This window comes from Zalophus californianus, chromosome X (genome assembly GCF_009762305.2).
Source record: "Zalophus californianus isolate mZalCal1 chromosome X, mZalCal1.pri.v2, whole genome shotgun sequence".
NCBI lineage: Eukaryota > Metazoa > Chordata > Mammalia > Carnivora > Otariidae > Zalophus > Zalophus californianus.
The window spans coordinates 109,550,040-109,567,893 of NC_045612.1; the positions used below are offsets into that span (position 1 = coordinate 109,550,040).

Below are 17,854 nucleotides of genomic sequence, written 5' to 3' on the forward strand. Positions count from 1 at the left end.
CTCAGTGTGTTGTGGTTTCAACAGTAAATGGATAGGGTGTAGAGAGTGGGCTTGGCTGCTGGTTGAGAAGCATATGTGGCTGCCCCCTGAGTAGAGGTCTTTTTTATTTATACGCCACAGCATATGTTGCAAAAGATCTTTTGTTTTCACAGCCAAGATCGTAGGACACAAATATGAGTTGTATTCTAATTTATTTTTCAAGTCAGTGGGAAGGAGTTTTGTCTTTTATTTTGTACTTAGAATAAGCCAGAACAAAACAATTAACTTATTTTCACTAGATATAAAACATTAGCGATCTGTTTGGGATGATGAGAAAGTTCTGGACATGGATAATGGTGATGGTTTCATAACACTGTGAATGTACTTAATGCCACTGAATAGTACACCTAAAAATGGATGAAATGGTAAATTGTATGTATATTTTGCTATAATAAATCAAAAGAGACATCAGTGATTGAAAGGGATTTTCTGTTACTGTTTTAGTGTCATTTAGTTCCTATTTCAGCAGTTTTAATTTTTTTTATGAATACCCTGACCTTGGACCAGCCACTTAATTGCTCACATTGTTTTTTGTTCAGTAGTGTTTGGAGAGAAGTACTGTAAGAAAATGCTTAAAGTGATGGCAAGTGTTATTTTCCCCTCAGAAATGTAAAGCACCAAGAATAATGTCATATATGTGGTAAATGCTCAATATGTCTACCAGTGGGTTTGAGAATCATATATTTTAAGAACAGTTAGAGCAACTGGAAGAAAATAACTTGTAAGAAACCAGCATGTTACAGTGACCACCGGATTTACTAGCACTGTGACCTTAGTTGGATTAGTCACTTGGCCCCTGAATATTTCCGTATAATCTTTGCCTACTTACTGTACAGGGTTGTTATTTAGAATAGAAATAATTCGTGTGAAAGTGTTTTGTAAACTAAAATGCTATAGATACAGAAATTATAAAAATTAGACAACAATAACTGCTTTCAGAAACTTGCAGTGGAAATTCCATGTAGAAGAGTAATCAACATAGTTTGTCACATGGAGGACCAATGAATGCAAATTACTGGAAGCATTTTTTTTTTTTTTTAAGAAAAATCAATACTCAGTACCTAAAATGTAAAAAATTCCAACAGTTAAAGTCAAATAGAGAAAGGTGGACCAGGGCATTTAAAAAAAAATTTTTTTATTTGAGTATAGTTGCCACACAGTATTACATTAGTTTCAGGTGTACAACATAGTGATTTGACAAGTTTATACATTATGCTGTGCTCACCAGAGGTGTAGCTACCATCTGTCACCGTGTAATGCTATTACAGTATCATACGAAGGAGTGAGTGGCTTGGCCCCAAAGTATTCTCTGACCCTGGGCCCTACCTCTCAGGGTGTTGTAGAAAGGATCTTGGATCAAGAGGCAAAATCGCTATAGAAATGTGAAGACTTTATGTTTTGGGGGACCTGGGAAAACTAAGACCATCTTCATTAGGTTCACCTAATTTTTTACCCAGGCCCCTAAAGTGAGTGAGTGATTTTCAGCTGGGCATGTGCTTTCGTTGGCTATGACGTGTTAGATGTGATAGGCAGAAGCCTTCTTTCTCTGTCTCGTTTTCAGGAATTTCAGTATCAGCAGTTGACCTCCTTCATTTTTTCCTTGTTAACCTGTAATTTATGGCAAATTATTTTAAACAGTAACTGCACGACCAAACTGTTTTCTGCTTATGCTATGATTCTCGCTATCTTTTTATTTGCTTATGTTGCACAGCCTTAATGTGTATGCCCCAAGGCTTCTGGAGCTGTCGTATGCTTAAAAACAGTTCTTTTGGAAACAGGAAAAAGGAAAGTGGAATATTCTCATTCTTACCAGTCATGTATGGAATAGCAATGGATCTTTTATATTTTGTTTCAAGGTCAGTGGGGAGAAATTATATGACTGGGGTTTACGAGGATACATAGTCGTAGAAGATTTATGGAAGAACTTTCAAAAGGTGAGAAAGATCTTTTTCATTATCTTTCTTTTGGTTTAAATATATGGTTTCTCTAGGGTTTTATAAGACTCCTGATAACACTGTTGCCTGATCCTGTTTTTTCTCTTTGTTTTCATTATGCCTCTAGCTCAGATTCTCTCTTGGTGGCCTTTATTGGAGGAGCAATAGAACCTCTGTGCATTTGGTTTTTATCGGCAGGGCTGAATAAGTGGTGACCATAAAATGCATTCCACTGCAGTCTTAGATCATCATTTCCTCTCTGTTGTATTTATAATGTGCTCAAAGTGTAGTGTATTTTCTGAAAGTTTTATCAAAACTGGATTCATAGAGAACATACTGTGTTCCCAGGCAAAACAAAAACAAAAACAAAAACAAAAAACAACTAACCAAGGCTCCTCCTCTTGCTATTTCACTTACTATGGGCTCCCTCCTTTTAGCAAGACCGTATCTCTTCATCCCCTAGCCTTCTTGGCCCACTTAAGGGCATGAGCGGTGGTGTGTTGGGGATCAGCCACCAGCTACAAACCATACTTTCTCTGCTGACTGGTGGATAAGCAGCAGAGGGAGGAGGTTGTGTAATTTTAAGAAGGTGTCATCTTTCATCTCTTCTTGCAGCCCCATAGCTGATTGAATGTTGCCCCTGTTTGCTGGAACATTCTTTCCTCTGATAAGGAAGAATGACTATAGAACAAGGCATCGTGTCTCCTCCAAGCCCTTGGAGGCACTGCTCGATAAGGAAGAATCAGGGTTCTTATATTAACATACCTTCTACGTTATAGATTGAAGGAAGTTCATTTTGACTTCTGTCATCTCAAATCAAAATACTCTTTAAAAATATAAAGAACTGTGTCAAAATTGAAATCCAGAATTTGGATGTAATATTGTAGAATCAATTATGAGCGCTCCTCATTATTTACATAAATAGTCTTCCAGTGAAATCTCAAGACTCATTTTTGTATTAGTGATAGCTAAAGGAATTAGTCTCTCTGGAGCCTGGTTAAGCTAGCTTTGAGTAGGAAGTTCTGTGTTAATATCAAGTGCCCTTTGGCAATCCCCTTTAAAAAATAAACACCCGTAGTTTTGTTTCCATTCCTCTGACATTTTCTTTGGAAGCTTGCTTTCCTGTTTAAAGAATTCCTTAAGTCCACACCGAGTTTTATATGGGAAAGGAAATAGAATGTCAGGAAAGCTCTACAGAGCCCTAGAAAGAAACGTGGAAAAGGAAACTCATGCTCAGTTCCGAGTGCTTACTGTGGTGGTGGCAGAGACACACGTACCCCAAAGCCAGTTGGGCGGGTGTCTCCTGGGAGCCTCTGAGTGCTCACCGTGGTTTCCGTGGGCACCTCAGACCCACTGCGCATGAAAGCCAAGGAGGGGATTCCCCCTACCCCCTCCTGCCCAGAGCCTCTAGCTTGGAAATAGCTTTCTCTGCTCTGAGAATTCAGCCCAGGGCAGAAGCAGCGGGACTGTGGTTGGAAGGCAGGTTAAACAGGCCAGCATTTTATGGTAATTTGAAAACGTTAGATATTAAAGCTACTCACATTTATATGCGAGTCTTTGGGGAGTGAGAGAGTAAAGATGTCTAATTAGCTCATGGTTGGCCTGTATTTTTTTCTCTAGTCTTCTGTGCCTTTGTCCTCTTCAGAGTCATTGAGAATGTAATGTTCTTTCATTTGTTTACCTTGAAAGCATAATCTCTTCCTGAAGGTTGTGTGTTCTCACTAGAAGGTAATAAAGTTGATGTTGACTACTTAAACATTTAGCACAAGTTTTAAATGAAGAACAACAGATGGCTCTAATCAAATTTTGATATACTCTTAGATTTCAGGAATTAACTGATGGTGAAATGCCATTGTTTTTTATTGCTCTTCCCCCTTCTTGTTGGATTTTGTGGGTTTCAGTGGTTTTTATTTTGTTTTATGAATGAGAGCAAAGATATAGGTTACCCTGGAACAGGAATCCTTTGGGGCCCAGGAACTGTGTCTTTGAAGGGACCTGGGGGACACTTGATTGAGATTTTGTTTCTTAGCTTATTTGGAAATCGGTTTTCAAGTCAGACTTGAAATTAGCAGTTTCAATTAGATGCAATCTAATTCATGGTTGTCCATAGTTATCACTGTAGTGATCTAACAAAGGTACATGCTTGTGGTTCTAAACAGTCAAAAGGAATTTGTGGACATCGTGTTTAAAACGGGGCCCTGAGTATTTACTGCAAAGACACAGATGTAGTGAAAAGAAGGGCCATATGCACCCCAATGTTCATAGCAGCAATGTCCGCAATAGCCAACCTGTGGAAAGAGCCGAGATGCCCTTCAACAGATGAATGGATAAAGAAGATGTGGTCCATATATACAATGGAATATTACTCAGCCATCAGAAAGGACGAATACCCAACTTTTACATCCACATGGATGGAACTGGAGGAGATTATGCTAAGTGAAATAAGTCAAGCAGAGAAAGTCAATTATCATATGGTTTCACTTATTTGTGGAACATAAGGAATAACACGGAGGACATTAGGAGAAGGAAGGGGAAAATGAAGCGGGGGGAATCGGAGGGGGAGACGAACCATGAGAGACTATGGACTCTGGGAAACAATCTGAGGGTTTTAGAGGGGGGGGGTGGGGGGATGGGTTGGCCTGGTGATGGTTATTAAGGAGGGCACGTACTGCGTGGAGCACTGGGTGTTATATGGAAAACAATGAATCATGGAACACCACATCAAAAACTAATGATGTAATGTATGGTGACTAACATAACATAATAAAATAAAATTTAAGAAAATAATAAATAAAAATAAAACAGGGCCCTGAAATTTCCAGTGGTATGAATGATGGCTCAGTTCTCAATTATATTATTTGCCACGGAGTTGTATTACTCTCAAAGACCCTAAATAAGTCTGTGGCATTTTTCTGCTCTGCAGAAAAATTTCCTTGTTTACGTAAACATTACCTCATATGCAGTCCATATTCAGGTTTCCCCAACTGCCCCAATAATGTGCATTCCTTCAACAACTTTTTAATTTATTGTTTTAGCTTAGTGAATTAGTATAAGGCAAACTCCCCTGTGACCATCTTCTAAGGACCAAAACCAGAGCTTTGCCAGCCTTTCCCAGAACCCCCTCCATGTAGCTCACTCCAATTATAGCTCTCTCCCTCCATCCAAAATTACCTACTACCCTGACTTTTATAGTAATAACTTTCTTACTTCTCTTTATGGTTTTATCGCTGTCACTTTAGTTTTGCCTCTTATTATTTCTGACTTTATATGCCTTTTAAGTCTCCCCCCCCCCTTTTTTAAGTCACTTTTAATCTACAGGTTCCCCTTCCATCTTTTTATTTTCCTTACAACGTATCTGTTAAAAGAAACTGGCATATTGGTCCTCGAGAGTTTCCAGTGGTTTGGGCTTTGCTGATGGCACACTTAAGATGCAGTTGACCATGTTCCTCTCTTCTCTGCATTTACTGCAGATTGGCAGCTGGATTCAGATGACTGATTGATGAGGTTTGTGTTTGATCCTTTTGGCAAGGCTGTAGGTCTGCATAGGCACCTAAGTCTGGTTTTTACTTTGCTCTTTTGGTGTTAGCAGGTATTGATGCCCAGTGCCTAGACCCATTGATTCATTGGGGGTTAGAAAATGGTTTTATTCTACCTCTGTCATGTCATTTTTCACATATTAGCTGGAATACTTTAATAAGGAACCACTTCCCCTCATCTACTGTTTAGTTACCCAGTTAGAGGAAAGACAGGATAAATGCTTTATTTTTTCTCTTATGTATCCAGTTTTCAAAATAATGGATCGGTTCCCTCTCATCCTCAGAAGGTCACCAGTTAGTTATGAATTTGTAGATTTATACATACTTGGATTTGAACATTTTATGATCGTCTTACTTTGGCTAGTAGAAGTTGGCTTTGAGTCCTTTTCACGTGACCCAAGTAGTCTGATGGTTTCCTCACTATCTGGCATGTCACAGTGGTCTCAGAATTTCTCATTGTAGTTTTAATGTACATTTCCTTGATCACTAATGAGGTTGAGCATTTTCACATGTTTATTGGTTTCTTTTTGAACCGCCTACTCATGTCTTTTGGCCATTTCTTTGTATGAGTAATGTGTTCCTTTCTTAATGATTTATAAAGGTTCTTTATTTTTTTTCTTAGATGCTAATATTGTTGGTCACGTGTTGGCAGATGTCTTCTCCCAGTCCGAGGCTTGTCTTTTCAGTTTGGGTGTCTTTTGACGATCAGAAGTTCTTATTGTAGTTGGTTTTATTGATTTTTTTTTTCCATTATGGTTTTCACTCTGAATCTAGGAGCTTAATAAAAGCCTGAAACTATTTCCTGATTGTCCATTGCTGATCTGAAACCCTTTTGCAAGTATCAGCCCAACGTCTGAGTATCCGAGATGGATGCCAGTTGTGGGCGTGGAGCCCCAGGGTCACAGATGGCTCTTTTGGAGTTGTCCTATAATTAGCCAAACACAGCAGTGTGTCTCCGTAAATGGCACGTTTAGTTTTCAGTAGGTTTTAAAAAAATGTAACAAGTTACTATGAAAGAATTGTAGAATGACTGCTAAAGGCCAACAATAACTAAAAAGTAAAGCCTTAATAATTCTTTAAAGGGCAGGAAAATCCATGAAGAAATATAAACCTGTTACTAACGTGAAAACTGAGCAGAACTTCTAAAGCTGGGCTTTTAATAGTTGTGTTCAGGCCTTGCTGGCTCAGCAGGAAAATGAAAGGGAAGCGGCAGGCACCACCCTGAGTAAATATGCCGTGCTTTCTCTTCCTCCATTCCAAATTCCTCAGCTTGCTAAACACTCTCAAGTTTAGCTCTCAGTAAGTTACGTGGTTTCACAATGGTCCTTTCTGATATTTCTGTCACAGACGGAGAAATACTTCATGATTCAACTTACATGAAGTATCCGAAATAGTCAAACTCAGGGCAGCAGAGAGTAGAATGGTGGTTGCCAGGGGCTGGGGGTGGGGAAGGGGAAGGGGATTGGGGGTTACTGTTCAAGGGGTGTAAAGTCTCAGTCACGCAAGATGAATATGTTCTAGAGATCTCCTGTACAGCATTGTGCCTATAAGTCAACAGTACTGTATTGTACATTTAAAAATTTGGAGAGTCAGTCTCATGTTAAGTGTTCTTAACACAATAAAATAAAAATAAAAATAAGGACGGTGTGGTGGGTTTTCCATAAAGCTAAATTTGTTCTGAATTGGTGCCTTTTCTAGTGTCAGCTGTTTAAAACCTAAAGGTGCTAGGCAATGATTTTTCTTTCTTTCTTTTTTTTTTTTTTTAACATCATCACTTAACAAAATAAAAAGTTAAAAATTCTGGGCAGGGGGAGCATCTCCTTTTTTGAAAGGCATAAAGCTTTTGTATCAGAAAAGGTGGACCAAGCAGAATGCAGCATAGCCTGGTGGCCAGGAGAGTGGACTCTGGGGTAGGTGCTCCAGGCTCTGCCTCACTCCACCCCACCCCGCCTCCACCTCCACCTCTTATAAGCCTTGAAACCTGGGGAAATTGTTCCTGCACTCTGGGAAATGAGAGTAGGACCTCATGGGGCTGCTTTGAGGACGAAATGAGTTTATCCATGTAAGAAACATAAAATGGCCAGACTCTTTAGCACATGACAGCCATGACAGATGTCATGTGACACTGCATACTTTTGCTTCTGCTTGAGAAGATAACCTCTCCTGATGGGAAATGGAACTGTAGGGCTTATATCCATTAGTCAAGAGTCCTCCCGCCGGTGTTTTAGTTTCCTATCCTGCCATAACAAATGACCACAAATTTACTGGCTGAAAGTAATACAAATTTATATTATTTTAGACCCCGTAGGTCAGAAGTCTGGTGCTAAATCAAGGTGTCAGCAGGGCTGCACTCCTTTTTGGCGGCTCCAGGGGAGAATCCATTTCCCCCCTCATTCGGGGGGGCGGGTTTGACAGAATTCATTTCAGTTCCTTGTGGTTGTAGGGTCAAGGTCTGTTTTGCTGGCTGCCAGCTGAGGGCTGTTCCTAGCTTCTAGAGGCTGCAGCTTTCCTTGGCTCATGGCCCTCTTCCTCCATCTTCAAAGCCAGCCACTGCAAGTTGAGTCCTTTTCATGTCCCATTTCTCTGACCCTGTCTTTAGCCTCCCTCTTTGACTATCGGAACCCATGTAATAATGCAAAATAATCTCCCTGTTGGAAAGTCAGCTGATAAGCAGCCTGAACCTCCCTCCATGCTGCGGAAATTCACCTTTGCCATGTAAAGTAACATAGTCACAGTTTCCACCATTAGGATGCAGACATTTTTGGGGGAGGCCTGATTCTGCTTACCATATCCAGTGAACTGGGATGTCATTGGGGTCTTTAACAGGTCATTTATCCTTACCTTTTATTTCTCCATCAAAAAGGTACATGATCTTCTACCTAGGATAAATAATGTTTATTGAGTGCTTGCTGTGAGCTTGGTCTTGGGTGCTAAACTCTTTGTTCACGGAGTCTGCGGCAGGTTCTATTATTCCCATTTTACAAACGAGGAAACTGCATTTGGGGAAGTTAAGTAATTGATCAAAATAATCAACTGGTGAGGGGCTCAGACATTTCACTGGGCTAGTATACCTCAGAGGTTTGTCTGGAAATGCCTCTTCACATGGTAATGCGTACTAATTGGAAGTAAATGTTTGGACTAAAACAGTGTTTTGATTTTGCTAATAGAAATTATCATTCATGTTCATGGCTGTGGTAAGAAAATAAATTTTCTTCTATAGCCTAGCCAAGTTGACACATAAAACTAACCATCACAGTGCTATTTAGCTTATTCCTCTAACCCTGTATAGTCCAATGTGGCAGCCAGCTATTGGGTACTTGAAATATAGCTAGTCTGAATTGAGGCGTGTGCTGTAAGTGTAAATTCACGCAAACTTAGAAGACACGGTACAAATAAAAAGAAGGTAAACTGTCATTATTGTTATACTGATCGTATGTTGAAATAATAGTATTTTAGATATGTTGGGTTAAATAAAATGTATTAATTACTTTAAAAAACAATGAAACCAGGGCACCTGGGTGATTCAGTTGGTTGAGCTCCTGACTCTTGATTTCGGCTCAGGTCATGGTCTCAGGGTCCTGGGATCGAGCCCTGTGTCAGGCTCCATGCTCAGCAGGGAGTCTGCTTGAGATTCTCTTCCTCTCTCTCTGCCCCTCCCCCTGCTCACACACACTGTCTCTCTAAAATAAATAAATAAATCTGAGAGCGGGCACCCCACCCAGACACCCCTAAATAAATAAATCTTAAAAAAAAGCAATGAAACCTGATAGGTATCAAAATTAAATTATAAGGAGAATCAGTTATAAAATATTTCAAATACAACTGTCTGAAAAATGCAAAAAAAAGTTAATTTCTGGCTTGTACTAAATCACAATATTTTGAAGTCAGAGAATGTTTTTTTTTCTGAGATCATGGCAGTTTCTGCCAAGAGAAATCTGATTTGTAATAGGGTGGATGGGTTCAATATTTCCTTAGCGAGGTATTTGACTGTCATGTTTTGTTATACTATAACTGATACGTAACCAAACAAGAAAAATTTCCTAGCAACAGAGTTGTTTTCCTCAACCAGAAGAATATTTTATGTGCTCATTTTCTGAATGTCCAAAAGATAAAAAAGCTTATGAATTTAGCATCTTATATTTTTGAGATTGAAATGCTGGTGAGTATAGATAGTAAAATATATAAGAATATCAGTAGAAGTACTTGGCAAACATTACATTAAGGTAATTCACACCTAAAATATATTTAACTAGGTAGAGAACTATATGGTTTTTATGATAGACCCAATTGTCAGACATGGTTATCTCACTTATCTTCATAAATGAAATCTCTTTTTTTAAAATCTCTTTTGTTCTTCATTAATTACATACCCAAACTTTTTTTTTTTTACCCTCATCAGATCTCTAGGTTCTGAATAAACATTTCATTGTTTCTTCAACAAATGTTTAAATACCATGTGCTAGGAGGTCCCTAGGGATATTGTGCCCTCACGAAGCTTATGTATTAGTAAATGATTTGGCTTACATATTAGTAAATGAATGGAAGAATTATACAAATCGGGAAGGACATGGGTGCTGTGAATGTGAACAGAAGGTTCTCATCTAAATCAAAGGACACGTGACGGGAAAGCCTTGATCTAGAGGATGAATAGCATTTAGTCAGGCAGAAAGTGGGATTGACCAGTCTTAGGTCAAGGGATACATTTTGCAAGTTCTAATCCTAGGAAAGAGCTTGGCAGGTTGGAAAAGCAACAGCAACAGCAAGAAGGCCTCTGGGTGTGTGTGTGTGTGTGTGTGATTGTGGCTCTCAAGGAATACAGTAAGGCACACGGTACTGAGTCCCATAGAGCTCTGTTCAGAGCAACAAGTAGACATGGGTGTTACATGATGATCCACCAAGCGTGTGTGTGTGTGTGTGTGTGTGTGTGTGTGTGTGTGTGTGTGTGATTGTGGCTCTCAAGGAGTACAGTAAGGCACACGGTACTGAGTCCCGTAGAGCTCTGTTCAGAGCAACAAGTAGACATGGGTGTTATATGATGATCCACCAAGCAATACATAGGGCCTCGTTCCCCAGAACTTCATCATCAAGTGGATGTGGTCTGGAGATAGGGTAACCATATAATTTATCATCCAAGTCAGGATATGCTTGAGAGTGAAAGGAGGTGCTGTTAATTATGCTGGGACAGTGGGTATAAACCAGTATAACTTGGGCACGCCAGGATGTATGATCACCATGCTTACAGACCAGTTTTCAGCCACTCCAGTAAGCCTGGAGTTGCCTAGAAACCATGCTCTGAAATTACAGGGTTAGTATGTGTTCCTGCTTTCTCACTTTCCCCCCTCCTTCACCCATGGATAACTCTTGGAGAAGGCCGCCAGGGGAACCTGCACCAAGTCTAGACCACGGAATCCCAGCCCATTGCCCGCTCACCTACAGCCTACTGTTTTCGGGTTGCCATCTCATGAGAGTTCACCCCCTTGATGGACATCAATTCTTATTAACATGTTTTCAGAATTACAGTATTGAAAACATACAGGAAGGAAAGTAAAGCCTTAAACATTTAGCTCATGAACTTTTCCTACTAGAAACTTTCCTACATCACTTCTGGTAGATGAAATGACCTAATTATACGTTCCCAGATGGTGGCCAGGCAGAATGGGTGTGGTCCAATTATAACCTCTTTCACAGTAAACATGTTTTGTGATTTGGCCCCTATGGTGGATGATACACAGAGAAGAACAGCTTTATTCTTTATTTTTATTTTTTTTTAATTCTTTAGCAATGGCAGCAGCATAAAGTAGTAAAGAAATCTTTTCACTCTTGGATTTTTTTATAGAATCAGCTGTTTGGCTGAATCTCTGTGGTAAGGATTAATGGAGCTTTAGTTCCTGCTCTTCTCTGTGCCAAAGTCACTGTCTACAGCAGGGCCCTCAGGGGGCCCTCGTAATTCCTTCAGTTAACTGAGAAATGGGTCAGGTTGCATTATAAGAATATTTAATGTTGTATTCAGCCAAATACTGAAGATGGGCACGCTGAGACATTCCAGTCTTTCTTTAGAAGTTTCACTATTTCTTTTTAAACTGTATTAATATTCTTTATTTTTGTTTTATAAGCCAGGAAATGTGAAGAATTCACCTGGAAATAAATAGAATGCTCCATGCTCTGCCCATTTTAATCAGGTAAAGAACAAGAGAATTCTGTAATCATTTTTAGCCTTGTTAGCACCAGCTGAAATGACTTGTCCTTAATTAACTTAATTAATTATAGCAGTTTCAGCTTCATGTAGATACATAAGGGCCGGTATGATGTTTCATTCCATCTTTAATTTGTGGACTTGAGTGCCTTCACTTGTTTAATTGTGTTCATTCCTGAGAAGTACCTGGGTTTTTTAGGCAAGCTAGAACTTGGCAGTTGGGATTTGTCTACAAAACTATTTCAAACAGTTGAAAAGTGCCATTATTTCTTAGGTTTGTGTTTTTTTTCAAATAAGACTTTACTATAGTAGGCACCCTTGTATTCATCTGATAGTCATTAAATAAACATTTGTTGAATGAGTGATGGTTGTAGAGAAGCTCAAGATTATATAGAAATATTATTATAAGTACCATAGGGAATTCATAGGTGTAATTATTCTTTCTTTAAAGATGAGTAACCTGAGGCTAGAGAAATTTAGGATACCAGATGAAGTCAGAAAATCAGTGTGATTTCTTCTGCTCTTATACTCAATTCACTGTCTTCATTCATTTGTTCAATATTTACTCATGAATACCAGCTAAGTATAAAACAGTAGTTATATTAATGTTCGTTTGTATATATATGAAAAATTATATAATAGCACTTGTGATTTCCTGATAAGATTATAACGAGTTTGGAAACAATTAAATATTTAGCTACAAAAAGTGGCTTAATTCTGGTATATCCATGAAGAGGAATGTTATTATGTTTCAGTAATATTTAATTGCATGGAAACTTGTTAAATGAAAAATAAAGGTAGTATGGTACATTTTTAGAGATGATAAAGACCAGGAAATACAACAAAAAATTTAAGTATGTATCTTAATTATGGATGTTTTTATAGTTTTTCTTCTATATAACTTTCTATATTTTAAAATATTCTGCAGTGAATATGAATTTTCTTTTATAGTCTTTTTTTTAAATCACTGCTACACTTATTGTAAATCATAGCTGCTATTTACAATCCATGAAAGCCCTCAGTGTGAGGTTTTTCTTTCTCAAGCTGTCTCCATATTTTTAGAGATGCAGAGAGTCATATAGTCTTAGAATTTGAGAGGGGTCCTCTGGCCCCCCAGCCAGCCTCAAGCATAAATACCCTGTAGCTCTGTGTGTTCTCACTTTTCCTCCTCACTGATAGGCACCTTACCCCATAGGGCAGCCATCTTTGGATGGTTCTGATTTTTAGGAAGCTGTTTCTTATACTAAGCAAAAATATGTCTTTTTGTAACTCCTATGCAATGGTTCTGATCTTGCCTTAGCGGTCACAGAAAACAAACCCAGATCCTCTTTCACATCTCAGCCCTTCATATGGTAACCCCCAGTGGTACTTCTCAAATTTTATTATACAAACAAATTACCACAGGAGCTTGTTAAAAGACAGAGGCCTAAGCCCCACCCCAGAATCAGCATCTCTGGAGAGCCGGGCCAGATGTGTACTGGATGGATCTGCTATTGGAAGAGAGACTAGAACGTGAGCAGCCAGGAAGCCACATATGTCCTCCAGAAACTTGACATTGAATATATTATGTTTCTCTGCAGGGACAATGAGACTTGGAATACAGGGAAACAACGTAAATATCTATTTCATCTTTCCAAAATACTCTGGGCCAGAGTTCAGCTTACTGTATATACAACCTTGATTTCATTCTTTACTTTTTTACTTCTCTATTGGAGATGGAGTTTTCAATTATAAAAGTGATACATATTTGTTGTAAAGAAATTTTTTTATGGGTGCCTGGGTAGCTCAGTTGGTTAATCAGCTGACTTTGGCTCAGGTTGTGATGATCTCAGGGTCCTGGGATCCAATCAGGCCCCGCATCGGGCTCCCTGCTCAGCGAGGAGTCTGCTTCTCCCTCTCCCTCTGCCCCTCCCACCACTCGTGCTCTCTCTCAAATAAATAATAAATAAAATCTTTTTAAAAAGAAATTTTTTTAGATAAGTATTTTTAGTTTATCTGGTTCTCTATTCCTTTTCCATGGTTAATTTCTGTTAATAGTTTGACATTACCATTCCAGACATTTTTCTCTGTGTGTAAATGTGTGCATACCTTCTTTTGGTGTTTTGACAGAATGAGCTCATATTCCTTGAATTGTTTTGCAAGTACACTGAAACCTCCATGAGGGAACATATCAATTTTATTATTACACCTAAAGAAATTAACACTAATTGCTTAATATCATTTCATATTTAGGTAGTATGCAGATTTCCCTGATTGTCTTTTTGCATTGGTTTATTTGAATCAGGAACCAAACAGGATCTGCCCATTACATTTGACTGATAGGTCCCTGAAGTCCCTTTTAAACTGTAATAGTCCCTTCTTCATTTTTCCCTTGCCATTCATTTTTTGAAAAACAGGCCTATTTATCCTTTAGAAGATCCCACATTCTGGCTGTGGCTGAGTGCATCCATTTAGTGTCATTCTGTTGATCTCTTGGTTCCTCTCTTTTCTCCATTTCCCATAAAATGATAGATAGATCTGAAGGCTCCATCATATTGAGGTTCAGTTTCGGTAAGAATACTTCATAGACAGTGCTGTGTTTAGCTGTGTTGAACGAATGAAATAACTTGCCTTTTTTCACTTAATATATTATGTGCATCTTTTTCTCTTAGTACTTAGAGATCTGTCTCATTCCTCCTCTTAGCTGCTTAATAATTTCCTAGTATGGACTACCATGGCCTATTGAATCCTTATCAAAATAGGTCATTTCCAGTTTGCAGTTTTAACAATGCAGTAAATGTATTGAATTCTTAGAGAAGTCCAAGACAGATTAATAAACTGAAATGGGAAAAGTAAGCTAGAGGTTTACATCTTTAACTTAAGAAGTTTGGTTTTATATTAAAAGATATATTTGTATCTAAAAATATATCTCTCAAATACTTATAACCCTCTAATTGCTAAGTAGATTCATTACATATTGGGAAGAAAGCAATCTGGAGAAGAATCCATTTGTCTTTGGTGTGTCTTTGGATGATGTGTGTTCCATTCCAGAAAAGAATAGTGGGGTGATATGAGGAAAGGTATATGTTAGACCCGACGGTGATATAATCACACTCTCCTTCAGCAGGTGGATGGAAATGTAGTTGTTTGGTTTTTCAGATGGGGAGAGATGTGGTGTTTGCTGTGCTGTTTAAGCATTTATTTTTTATTTATTCATCCATCCATCCGTTTAATTATGCTCAGGTACACAGCCAGGTGAGAATCTGAATGTAGTTTGGACGAAACACAAAACCTTTCTGCTTTGTAGTTTAAGTGTCTGTAAAACAGAAATAATTACAGTTTTTTTCTGGTGCATGATGATCCTTATGGTCATAATAGTAATGTAAATATTTGATAGGGTTTCTCAGTTTAACCTTAATGAATTTTCAAAAAGCAAAGTTTTAGAGTTTCTCTTTTTCTCCATGGCAGTTTACTTATGGTTTTCTTTTTCTTTTAGTTATAGGTAAACATTGGAAACTCCATGCAGTAAACCAGTATTTCTACAGAAAAATGGCAGAGAAGCCAGTACTGAATATAGTAAATTGGCTTTCTTCAGGACAAACTATACTAGGCTTCTTTGTTATCTTGGGTGATGCCATACTGCAAGTGGACTAATCGGAAATCCTTTCACCTAGAGATAATGTCTAGCCTTAGAACTCCTCATTCTTAAGTTGCTATTTATGTACATAATTAAAATTCCAAATTAAAAGAAACGTTGTTCTGCTTTTTTTTTAATATTGCTGAGTGACAGTTTAAGCGTATCTGGTGCCCATGTGTGCGGTGTGCATGGTTGTATGGGTTGTATGTGTGGTATGTCTCTCTGAGTGTACGTGTGTGTGTGTGTTGAAACCGGTAACCCCCCTCAGGGCAGTACCAGCTGGAAGTCTGCACAGTGCAAGCCCCACGAGAGTCGAGTCAAGCAGAGTGGCTCTAGAGCTGAGAGATGAGGCTTCACCGGCCAGCCCAAGAACGTACCTTGTAAGTAGTAGCTGGCCTGACAGTGATTAGAAGACATACAGAAGAGAACAGTTAACCGTGACCCCTTGTTGTGTTCCGTTGCCTCCCAGCTTCCACAGATCTTCCCCTTCTTGAAGGCCAGTGAAAGATGCATAATGAAGCAGTCTATCCTCGGCTGGTGGAGGAATGGTATGTGGTCACGTGTGTTGGTTCTGTGTGTGTCAGCCTTGTATTCACTTTTGTGGCCCCTGAATGCACAGCTTATTGAACTTTGTATTTGCAGTGCTGATGGGAACAGCAGGAGCCCCTTTTGACATCAGCCAGCGAGGGAGGATGGCAGGGGAACAGCGTGTGAAAGGGAATTGAGAATTTCCAAATTGCAGTCAGATTGGAAATTAAAAGTCGTCTTTGTATTCTTGTAGTGTCAATTTAATTCCGTTTTGTTGACCTTCCACATCTGATGGCATTTGAGAAGATAGCACGGCACAAATGGAACGTGCTCATGTTAACGTTTCAGTACATTTGATAAAGCCAAAATGGCCGAGAATGTTGCCAGCATTATCACCGGTCTAATGAGCTGAAGCAAATTTGTCCCTAGAATAATCCCCGTAGTGACCCAGAAGTCTATTTCCTTTTTTGCCAAAATACTTTCGTGTTACTGTACTAGTCATCCAATTACATTAAAGCTGTGCCCTAAATTTAATATCTCATAAATATACTATTATTATTTCAGGCTTTTCCCATTGGCTTTGCTTCCTTTATCACCCCCAGAAAGTAGAAACTCCACAAGTTTCCTCGTTCCTGAGATTGCTTGATCTAGAGAAGATGAAGAAATGGCTCTTGAGGTCATTAATCAAAAGGTATTTGAGTGCCTCCTAACTGTAACTGATATTACTTCCCATTTTTAACCGTTTAGTTGGTATTGAAACATTGCCTTAAAACCTCTTAAATTCTCCAAGGGGATTGGTGGGGTGGGGGTCACAGAGCCGGCTTGGAGTAGTATGTGGCCTGTATCTAGGACAGCAAGGTCATCACTTTCCAACCAGGCTAACTCAGTTGCTCTTTATACTATGATTCTTTTCTTTGGTGATTTGTATCCAGTGCTGCCTGCCTTTTACATTTATCACTTTTTGCTTGCCTTCCATGAACCCTGAACTGTAGGGAATAAAAAATTTGCGTATTATAAGGTCTTGCATTTCTCCAGCTCTTTATACTTTTCACAGTGCTAGTTTATATCTTTCCTTTCTTGGCTTATTCCTGGCCTCAGTATGTTTGTACTCTGTTTTTCTGTGTCCTGAGGTAGTACTTTCTACTTATGTTTACACTTTTTATTCTGTGTTTTTATGACCAGTTCCCCTTATGATAAAACTGAGACTCTCAGTTCAGATTATCTGTAACTTAATCAGCACAATTCTATTTGAATAACTCTAGAGACTTTGGAGGGAATGTTCTCTTCCGTACAGAGTGATTTAAGGTGCTCTGAAGAGACAAATGTGGTGTGGTCTGTTCTGTGATAATGTGGTAATTGGAGTCCTAAGAAAGATTGCTTTATCACAAATGAAGATTGTAAAGCAGTTGTTTCAGTGGGGAAAAAGGGACCAGAGATGCTAAAGAATGCCTTCATCAATCTTATCACCTGTGTTGCCGCTTGGGACAAAATCAAAACAATAGTAGTAGATAGAAGAACCAAGATGAGCTGAGGGACCGCCCATCTTGGCGGTACAGTCGCAGGTACCTGGGCTACTGGGTTAGCAGCTTTTATGGTAAATGTACTGCTGGATCCCAGCCGACAGGTGGCCCCTGTATTGCAAAGTATTTCCCCAAAGGATCAATGACATTGGATTCAAGTGGCCTAAAGGAGATTCAAAATAAGGTAAAATGCTTCTGTTCTCGTATACAGATGAAATAATGTGACTTGTTTGGTTAAATAGCCAGCCAATGACAGTTAAAATTAGGCCATGTAGGGGCGCCTGGGTGGCTCAGTTGTAAAGCGTCTGCCTTCTGCTTAGGTCATGATCGCAGGGTCCTGGGATCGAGCCCTGCATTGGGCTCCCTGCTCGGCGGGAAGCCTGCTTCTCCCTCTCCCACTCCCCCTGCTTGTGTTCCCTCTATCACTGTGTCTCTGTCAAATAAATAAATAAAATCTTTAAAAAAAAATTAGGTCCTGTAGTGAGTAT

At 39.1% G+C, this 17,854-nt stretch overlaps 1 protein-coding gene across 1 annotated transcript in view; it reads left to right on the forward strand.

The window, feature by feature from the left end:
• Positions 1 to 15,433, forward strand: part of APOO (apolipoprotein O) — a 60,849-nt gene extending 45,416 nt beyond the window's left edge. The window contains exons 7-9 of the mRNA XM_027609671.2: positions 1,896 to 1,973; positions 11,623 to 11,688; positions 15,178 to 15,433. Of these exons, the coding sequence (XP_027465472.2) occupies positions 1,896 to 1,973; positions 11,623 to 11,658 (114 nt within the window). The 3' untranslated portion in view covers positions 11,659 to 11,688; positions 15,178 to 15,433. The remainder of the gene's footprint in view (positions 1 to 1,895; positions 1,974 to 11,622; positions 11,689 to 15,177) is intronic.
• Positions 15,434 to 17,854: the final 2,421 nt, after the last annotated feature.